The sequence below is a fragment of the Protopterus annectens genome, chromosome 10.part0, assembly GCF_019279795.1.
Source record: "Protopterus annectens isolate FY-2018-M chromosome 10.part0, PAN1.0, whole genome shotgun sequence".
In the NCBI taxonomy this organism is placed as follows: Eukaryota; Metazoa; Chordata; order Ceratodontiformes; family Protopteridae; genus Protopterus; species Protopterus annectens.
Window position 1 is genome coordinate 1791165455 of NC_056744.1, and position 10954 is coordinate 1791176408.

Genomic DNA, 10954 nt, shown 5'->3' on the forward strand with positions numbered 1-10954 from the left:
GACCCAAGGTCTATATAAACCTAGCCAAACAAGGTTCCCTGGCTTTAGCCACCCAAGAAAATTATCTTCTGTGACCCTGTTAAGCAGCGCCACAGCAGTGATCCCCGTGCTGAATTTTCTGTTTTCCATCCAATTGTCAAGATTCTCTTAAAGAGTATATAGTATAAGCCAAATAATTAAAACGTTTAGCGAATATAACACAGAGGAGTACAGTATGAACACAGTTTGCTAGAGGAAGTACAAGGAGGAAAAAGAGCCGATAGGGAAAAGCAGATAAGATAAGACGGGACTAGTTCAAATAATACCCATATTTAAGGGGACATGATAAAATGAAATATTTAGGAGTATGGTTTGAAATGGATTCTGTTTCGACAGCTAAGGATATGTGAGAAGGGACAAAAAAGTCAATACAAATGTGAAGAAACTGGAAGCTCATTTATGAATATGGGGAGCAAAATACAAGCAGTAAAAATGTCTTTAGTTTTATAAACAGGTCAGATTATGTATATATATATATATATATATATATATTTTATATATATTTTTTTTTTTTAATCAACCACAGGAGAAGCTGTGAACATTGAGTTGCCAGATTTTATCTGGGAGGGAAAGCAGATGCCAAAGAATATTTCCTCGGGTAGAAGGCAAATGTTGGATATGTGGCAGGGAAGAAAAAGGTAACTGAGAACATACGTTTTTAAGAATGTAATAACTGGGCAGATTTTTTAAAATTCTCTATAGAGTACTCTGTCAGAAATACTAGGCAAGCAGTGTGTAAGTAAGGAAATTATTTCTGAGCTGGGATACCGAAACTGAATTGCCTAGACATGGTAACACCTTAAGGTTAATTCTGGTGGCTGCCAAAAAATCAATTACTAAAAAAATGGAAACTTAAGTCTAAACCAACCATATTCAAACTAGTGAGAATTGTAAGAGAGAAAAAAAAAAGTAGGAGCAAATTACAGAGAAAAATGAAAATTATGGGAACAATACATGTAGAATGACGCTTTGGAGGAGGAATGAGGTTTAAGAGAAGGCGGGAATTGACCAGTTTATATATTGTTGGATTGATTATGTTATACAGAAGAATATATGTGATGTGTAACATTTGTATAACAGGTTGTAAGTTTGCCTATTAAGTGATAACTCAGTAAAGATGTTTAAAAAATGAACGGTTTACTGCTCTTACTGAACGTTTGTTTTACTGAATGTTGATGCTGTCAAACTCACTTTTGCTGAAAGAGATATGCTAGCTGGTATTAGAGGTGGGAGTGTGCCTGTGTTTGTGTCTGTTTTCCTGTGTGTGCGTGTGTGTGTGTCTATCTCAGCCTGTATGTGTGTGTCTGTGCATGTGCAAGTATTTGGAAGTTAGGGTTACAGCAAGGACTAAATAAGGGGATCGATTTAGTTGTGTGGTGTGCGCTCGCACGCATCTAACAGTCTTGTGCAGAAGTACTGCTACGTAAAGGGTTTTTTTGGAAAGTGCAGGGTTATGGTCAGCACACGAGTATAGAGATGCTGAGGGCAAGTAGCCCAGTTCATCAGTTTTGGTCTTACCCTCAAGATCCCTTCAGTTTTCCTAGGAACTGCTGTGTGGGACTGAAACACTGGCTTCGCTAACAGCCAGGTATACCACATACACTGGTCCTCCACGGTCTCTCGCAATTGTAACCTCACCATAAAACCAATCAGGATTCAGTGATGGCTCTTTCTGGCCATTAATCCATATTTTCTGATCCAGAAACTGCCAACTTATAAGAAGTGGCCAGCCTTTCACTTAGTATGTTTTAGGACTTCCCATGCAGCTGCAGCTGCCTGTCTAACTCATCTGTAGTTGCATAGATTTTTCTTTTTCTCTGCTTGCACAAGGTACAGTACTTAGGCAAGTGTTCTGTTACAGATTAGGCATAGGACATGCCAGTATGCGGTCTAGATTCCCAATGACAAGGGAAGGCAGTCCATCAGACCCCTCTATGCTTTATCCTCTCTAAATGCAGTCGCTTCCCTCATCCCACCTTCCTTCCAGTCTCTCCAGCGCTCCTTCCCATTCTAATCTGCCTCCATCTCATCACAGCAAACTCCTCCTTTTCACTTATGAAGGCTAAGGCCTTTAAGTGTTCATCAACACACTTTTTCCAGTCTTCTGTGAACTTAAGTGCTAGGGCAGGTGTGTCTTCATATCTGCAGTGCAACTAAAGCCTTTGCCCTCCCCCCCCCTTTTTTTTATTCCCCAGGACCTTTGTCCAAATTCTATACAAGCTTTACTGAAATGGTATATTCATTCCAGGGCAATGGCAGCCTGTTATTCCCAAGACAAGGACGAGCCCTACTGTCCATTCTCTGCAGCTGCGAAACCTAATCGTCCCTCCATTCATCTTTGTCCTTAAGATTTTTACTCTTTCCCCATCTATGACGCACAGTACCTTTAAAAACAGTCATCACTAACCCCAGCCTTGGTAGGGACTGCATTTAGAATTCTTTCTGGTACAGTACTGCAGCAGTTGAGCAAATCCTCTCTTCAAAAACGATGTCAATGCCCACTCCCTGAATAAGCTACCACCCATACTATACCAGTCTACTCCGGGCAAAAATCAGGACCCTCCTCTCAGCTCTCCTTTAATATTAGGCTTTTGTTTCTCCCCTCACACCCCTTTAATCTCTCAAGTCTCTCATCCTCCTCCTTTCTTGAGGCTGCAGAATGAAAACACCAGCACTACCAATTAGTCTAAACAGCACAGGCATGTTGAGGGGATGCCTGCATCTTCTCTAATCTCACATTTGAGGTCCATGGCTGCATCTCACAATGCCCCCTCCCTTCATCCCATGTCTGTCTTTCCTAAACAGCTTACACCTTTAAATCTCCATGTCACAGTCTTTGCTCCCCGTACCCCCATGTGTCACACACTAAGCTCCCCATACCTCATGTTTCTCTGCTGCGAGCTACATCCACCCTCCCTTTCTTTACCATTGCCTGTAGCTCCCAGTTTTCCTTCGTGGAGTGCTAGCAATGCTTAGTAGCATTATTTACCCAATCCTTCAGTCAAACTCGTTTATTCTCCTGTTACGCTCAGACTGTATTCTCCCTTGCCTACTTCACTGCTTCTCTTCCAGTTCTGTAACATCAATACCCCTTCCATTCAGTTTAAAAGGTGAGGGCTTGGCACTATACCTTTCCAGCAAAGCTTCAAGTTTAAAATGTTCTTCTGGGCTAAGGAACAGCCTTTCCCTAACATACAGCTGATGTCTCCAAGCCAGACCTCTCCCATTCCCCTACCAGTGCCAACCCCTTCTCTGGTTCACTGCAGTCCATCATACTCCCTAATCATCTTTCTTCCTTGGCACGTTACACACCTGCACATTGACACTTCTGAGAATGCTACTGCTAACCCACTATCCTAGCACTTCATTACTGCTGCTTGCTACCATCACAACTGTTTCCTCCAACAGTTACTAGTGTCCATGTGTACCACGCTATGCATCTACCTCCTCCCTTTTGTGACCACTTTTGTTTCTTCCATTCGTATCTTACCAAGTTAAAGCTCCAAGACTGGTTGCACTGTAACCTAGTATCACCCAGTCTCTCTTGCCACGCTTCTCAATCTCCACTGTGATAGACAGTCTCTAATCAATGCTATCTGTTCTACTCTCAAGCTGTAAACTTTTCCACTTCAACTACATTACACTACCCAAATCCCCTCCTATTGTTCCTACTGGATGCCCCCTTGCTGCACCAGATCCCATCCAGTCCCTGGTCTCGTCTTCCTAAAGGCTCTTCCCACTTGACATTTGTTTACTCGACTCTCTGTCCGCCCATACTACACTTCTCACATTTCTCCTTCCCCTCCCCTTTCCTTCTACTGATCTTTTCTCTAGTCTGCTCCACAACCTCCCTACCCATTCCTTTGTCTTTTTCTGCCTGCCAATATCTAGCTATCCCTATCTACTTCTTGGTGCACCTTTCCCTCGTTACCCAGATTGCCTCAGACTTGCTGCCACAGAGGTTCTTCATCTCCCACTCAAGTCTCACTACCCCTCTGCACCTGCTCCAGACATGCCCACAAATCTCTCAAAAATAGTAGAGGGCCCCACCTGTCACAAAAAGACCAGTCTCCTGTCCTCTTTTAGAGACTCCTCTCACCATGATTTCTTTCTCTCTTGCTAGCTTTATAGCTTACTTGTACAGCACAGTTGTAGTAAGGCTTGTTACACCCAAGTATACTCTCAGCCAATTGCTCCATCTGAAAGCAGCAAATTTACCTGAACCCTAACAGACCCTTGTGATGCTTTATAGATAAATTCTACTTACCACAAACTTGTTCAGGTTCACTAACACTAAAGGTTACATTAAAATACGCTGCATAAAAACCAGCGTCAGTGCTGTGGGCCCAGTAACAAGCAGGTAGTAAGTATGAACAAGACATGGATTCAGAGACTGATTCAAGTACAACTTGTAAAGAAAGAAAAAAAGGTCTAGACAGATCCACCGAGACTAAGAACACAACAGGCAGTACAAGAAGGGTAAAGCAAAACTGCAGCAGCTTTACCAACAGAATGCAAGGAACCTCAAACTTCTGATCCTGCAGGTTCCAAACTCACAGTTATGTATACAGGAAGAGTGCACCCAACTTAAAAGACATAACACACAAAAGACTGATTTTCTTTAACTTAATTCTTTCAGTAGTTAAATTAAAAAAACTTTGCAAAACAATGCCAACAGAAAATCAGAATGCACATGACGTACTCAGCAGCTAAGTCTTTGAAATCCACCCATCTACCCTCAACCCCTTTTTCCAATTTTCCATATGGGATCGGGGTGTCACTTCAACAATGACAATCTCAAGCCAAGGTTTACACCACCAGGTGGGTTAGCCCTGCCGCGGTAGTTCATCTGTACTGCTCACTGGCACAGGCAGTCGCACCCACAGCCAATTTAAAGACTGTCCGGTACACCTACTGTTCGCCTTTGGAATGTGGAAGGAAACCAGAGCATCCGGAGGAAACCTACAGGACTGCAGAGAGGACATGCATACTCCGCACAGCACAGAAGGCACTCAAGCAGAGAATTGAACTGGAGAACCTCTTGCTGTGAGACGGCAACGCTAACCGCTGCACCATGGAGACCACCCTAAAAATAGTCTAGCCAAGTTCTTGAAATAAAAACAAGAAATTCCTTTGAGTATCATGTATATTCCACACACAGTCAGCATGAAGGGAGATGCATGTTTTTATCCTCATCTTAATTGTTTAATTCTGCATGCTAAACCCCGAGCACCAAGCATTACATGGTATGTCTTTTTTTAAATGGAAGCAAGGCTAGATGAACTTTAGATGGCATTTTAGTTTGAAATCATTTTATTCTTCTGGTTTACAATCCTAGTTGCATATTCTTTGGTTTTCATTTCTTCTAGCACTGCTTTCAGTGAAGAACATTTTAAATTCTGCAGAGAGTCTTAAATACTTCTCTGAATGAACATCAAGAAAAGTAAACGTCCTGGGAAATCCATTCTTCACTTGGTGTGTCCAGAGTTTACAGCTCTGGCAGTGTCTTAAATAAGGGGGGGGGGGGGGGCTACAAACTACACTTGGAGAACTGCTACAGTCTCCACTTTAAAACTCTAGTAAATGTCTTTAAAAAGCAGGCAGGGAACTAGGCTGGGAAAATTAAAGTAGGAACACACTGTAAAACCTTTACAAAAGCCAAAGGGTGGCTTAAACCCAGCTGGATGCCTGCATGGCTCACATATATTATATTGCTTCCAGTGAGGTATACCTTTGGCAGTTGGTGAAGAGGACTGACATGTACAGCTGTTAATGAGCTACTTCTTGTGGGACATGGTTCGATTCCCCAAGGTTTCATTTGTATATTGTGCACCACTGAACAAGTTGGTGAACCAGAGAGAGTGCTTTGGGGCAATTAGAAATTTGATCTAGGCTCATTAATGATCTCCTGGACTGAATACCTAGTGACATCTATGAACCTAAAACAAATGCTGTAAAAATGTGTACTAAGAATTTGTATTTCACTCCAAAACCGGAATAGGGGAAGATGTCATTACCACGTATTCACAAAGCTACATTTGGAGGTTGGCTCCTGTGACGAGTGGGTTTAACATTTGTACTGTATCTTGTAAGACCCAGGCACTTAGTCTCACTCACTCAGTCATTACTTCTTCTTCTTTTGGCTTTTCCCGGTTAGGGGTCACCACAGCGGATCATCTGTCCGCTCATGATTGGCAGTAGAGTTTTACAGTGTCGAGTTGCCAGCCCGGCGCCCAACCTTCCACAGAAGGCAAACACATACACACACTCACACCTAGGGCCAATTTAGAGTGTCCAATCCACCTACTGCATGTCTTTGGGATGTGGGAGGAAACCGGAGCACCCGGAGGAAACCCACGCGACCACAGAGAGGATATGCAGACTCCACACAGAAGTCAAGTAAAATCTTTACTCTGAATCCAAAAACATGTCTAGGAAGATACTTAGAGGACCCCCTCCACCAGCTGTTACACCCCCAACATTCCCTGAATACTACAGTCACTGACACATTCCTTTGCTCTGGTTTGGAACAGTGTGTGCCAGTTTAGAACTCACAAATGTGGAAGGATACAGACAAATTAAGCTATATGCAGACAAACTGCTACCATGATAAATGGACCACAAATAAAAATAAAGAAATGCAGCTGTAAACAAGAATGTGCACTACCGCTGGCAAACAAGACTACAGACAGGAAACTCATGGTCACTCTCTCTGGCAACTAATGTTCCAACACAATTAATCACATTCTTCCTCCTCACCAAATCATCTTCCGCTGGATTTAGTGGGTGGGGGGAGTCCATGCAAACTGCCCCAGTATGTCTCTTGAGGAGGTCACCTGACTCAAGGAAAGGGTGACCTGTAACTGCACAAACTGAAAGTCCAATCTTCCTGAGAGAGAGAGAGACAGAGAGAGACAGAGAGAGATTCAATTAAGAAAATAACTAGAATGAGAGATTAAAGCTGGGGTGACATCAGCAAGGCAGCAATGCACTTGAAGTGGTAGAAAGACAACTGGATGAAGTCCAAGAAGCTTTGACTAACAATGCAGAACAAAGTAGTTTAAAAAAATAAAAATAATGAAACAGCCAGGCAAATGACTGCCACAAATGTGACATGGGGTTTTGAATCAAACCAAGATGATAGACGGAAGTAGGGTTAACTATGGCCTTAACTACAGGGAGGGTAGCCCCAGTATGTACCACTGTTGCAATGACACCTGGTGCAAGTCAAGGGGCTGGCAGTTCTAGAACAGTGTTCATGCATCACAGCCAAGACCCTCATCCTCCTGCAAATGCATACCGGAGAAGCACAGCACTGGAATTTGGCAGAGGAAATGTAAACATAAAGGCCCTGGCCTTACACTGTAAACCATATATCTTAACTCATTCACTCCAATGGAGCTCAGGAAGTTTGCACAGTAACTTCCAATGGGCGCTTTTTCACAGAATCAAATTATGTCCTCACATTTCAAACAAATGTTCATATCTCTGGAACCATAAGGAGTATTAAAAAATATAAATGGGAAACTATTTTTGTAGTGGTAGTATTCTTTAGGTTATAGGTCTTAAACTGAGTTTTATAAGTCACATCAAACACAGTAACTGTTGCATTTCTAATACTTTGTAAACAACTTACAATATCTGAGCAACCAACCACTCAAGTTACACTCGTACCGTCAGCAGCATTTTATTTATCTAGCTGAGAACTTTCACATGAGGCTAAAGTGTTCTGTCTGTTACTTGATTGTTGAGATATTTAGAGAAATGTGAAAATGATATCTATATAAATTATCATGAAAACAGTTAACTGTTTACCTCCAGTAGACAGAGGTCAAACATTAATGCAATTGAGTTTGCTACAATGTAAGCTTTAAAATGAAATCTTTTAAAACCTTGTACGTGGCATGGCTGTGGAATTATTGATGCAAATATGAACAACCAATATTTGACGCCTAGAGGCGTCCGTAGGAGTTAACTGCAGATGCACTTGGAGGCATCACTTGGATGTAATGAGTTAACGGTCCCTGATTTTCAAAGATGCCCCTGATTTTGACTCAAATTTTAGCTCTGTCCCTCTTAATCCCACCTACAACTGGTGACTTGAAGAAAGGGTGGTGAATTACATTTAATAAATAAGAAAGGGTGGTGAATTACATTTAATAAATAACAATAATTAATTAGAGTTATAGACTTCTTTTACTTCAGAAAATGTTTATTAATTCACATTCTCTTAGTGTGTCAGTATCTCAAGTTAACAGTATTAATATAGTAAAAGTGTCTCAGATTGTCCCTAAATTATTTCTAGATTTCTCCTTGATTCTGTTGATATTTGTCCATGACTGGTCGAGACTTGTGCTGTAAATGACAAAGAATAAATCTTCTGGGATAATAAAAAAAAAAAAAAACAGCAATAACAAAGTTTTACAGTGACCCTTTATCTGCATAAAGGTTGAGATAATCATCATCGACAAAAACTAAGGTAACCATTTACAAAGACAGTACACAAAATTTTCATTCCTTAGATTTTTCTGAGACACTAAGGACAAGTGAATACAACACTCTGCACTAAACAGAGTAAGATGAGAATAAAACAATATCCTAGACATTAAAAAGCCCTTGGAGTTTACATTCTTTAGAAGCGAAAATTTATATAGTGTGCACTCTTAAGAACAGTTCCTTCATTCAAAAGTTAAACTATTTCTTTGAATATTGTTTTCCAGAATTATTGCTGGCATCAAAATTTTCTGCACCGATTGAAGTCCTCTTTTATACTTTCTAACTTGGATAGTGGAAAACTCATTGTACATGATAGCAACTGTTGTAAAGTTAAGGAAAATTAAAGTCAAAATAAAAAAAAAAAGTGTTAATGCCAGGGTTTTCCCCGTTCCACCATATCCCATTCTTGGGTTTCTTTTGCAATGGCTTCTTACTTCTGCAGCTTGAGTTAATTTCCATGACTATACAAAGTCTGACTCATTAAAACCGAACATAATTAATTAATAAAATAAAATGGGCTTTTCCACACACTGTGGACTTGAGGTTGAATGAAAAACGTTAGAGTGACCAGCACCACAGAGACACTGGACCAGTAGCATCCCAATTCTCTGGTACCGTACAGTTTATAGAATTTTGTTTCAATTCAAGTCTTGAAGTATCCTGTAGTCTCAGACAGCCTTTAACACTTTAAAAAACTATCTTGGTCTGTGATATTAAAAAAATAAATAAGATGAACGAATGAATAAATGTAGAGGCACATAATTCCAATCTGCTGCTCATCCAAATAAGAATAGCAGAATAAACTCATTCTTCTGACTATGGCACTGTGACAGACCTTGTTTGGCAAGATTCAGCTTCAGATGCATTGGTTTCATTTTGCTGAGGTTCTACACGAACCCTCTTAACGCAGTGCTCTGCAGGCCTCTCTGTATTATCATTGTGCTCCCTTTTCACATCCAGTGAGCTTCCATTATCATTTCCCCTCTGCGAATCTATCATCGTCTTGGGCATTTCAATTCGTCCACGCTTCACATAGTGTTGAATCCGAGACTCTAATCCTTCACAACGCTGACGTTCCATCAATGGTTTATATGTTTTAGTTTTCACACCCTCCACAAGTGCACTGGCCTGCTCACAGATTTCAGATTTATGGGCTTCATGTCCAGATTCCTCTTTTCTGCCTAAAACAACAGACGAAAAATCATTAACACATTTAAGATGGTGAGATCTCCAAATTCAAATGTCAGTGCTTCTGGTCAAGACAGAAATGAAAAAGTGACATACTTACCATAACAATAGCTCTAAAAGTTTAACTTACCAAAATGATGACCCTGAAACTTATTCACTTAATATAATAAATCTAGTAAAGGCTAGAAAAGGTTTTAATAGGAAAATGCACTTAACATTAACAAATTTCAAATTAACTTAATTTTGGACAATTTTATGTTTCATGACCCATTCTTTGAACAGCTTACAGGTGTTGCAACGAGGGCACCTTTGCCAACAACTGCATGGCAAGTTGTGAAGAAAGTAAAATTATTTTTCATGCATATTTTACAGATGGCATTTTGTTGTTTGTGGAATGGACCACAAAATGATCTGAAATGGTTTGTGGATTACCTGAATGAAAGCAGACTATTTACATTTTATAGTTACGATGTCAGATTACTGGATGCAGTTTACGGATAGGGGAATTTCCAAGGATGAAATAATAAACTTAAATTACACCAATTAGTCTTGTTCCATATTTGGCAAAGAAAAACAGATGACAGAATTAACATCAGTAATGTCCAGTGAGAAGACTTTGGTGAAAGCAGAAGCAATGAATAAAGTAAAGTTAGAATGGGTCTAGAGATTGGCATACATGCTGGATGAATGAGAAATGGGATATGGAACAAGTTAATAATATTACAAATGGGATATGGAACAAGTTAATAATATTACGAGCTAGTCAAACAGTGGCTACAATAGTACCCAGTTTGAATTTAATGAATGAGGTGACCACCACATAAAAATCATTAGATATAGGAGGAATAAGTGTTGGTCAGCCAACAGTAACAAATAAGGGTACAAACAAATGGAGGGGATGGGGACTACATGATGTAAACATACGGCAAACTGACTACACGATTTAAATATATGAGACTGTTTTTACTGTCTGCACTCTGCCACAGATGGGATTATGTAATGCAAATACACAACAGATTGTTCTTACTGTCTGCACCTTGCCACAGAACATACCTGTGCAAGTAAGGAAAGGCATTGCATTAGTGGTAGAATGTGTACAGGTTGCTACACTTATATGCTTATCTCTTTATGGGGAAAACAAGCAGGAAGTTAAGGCAGAGTGTTCTGATCATGTCTATTCTATTATAAGAAAAGAACACAATGACTTATATAGGTACTTCAAAACTGTAAT

General features: G+C 40.3%; 1 protein-coding gene across 1 annotated transcript in view; it reads right to left on the reverse strand.

Annotated features, from left to right (window-relative positions):
* Positions 1–8860: 8860 nt before the first annotated feature.
* PUS3 (pseudouridine synthase 3) overlaps positions 8861–10954 on the reverse strand; it is a 40013-nt gene continuing 37919 nt past the window's right edge. The window contains exon 4 of the mRNA XM_044086618.1: positions 8861–9716. Coding sequence (XP_043942553.1) covers positions 9352–9716 — 365 coding nt within the window. The 3' untranslated portion in view covers positions 8861–9351. The remainder of the gene's footprint in view (positions 9717–10954) is intronic.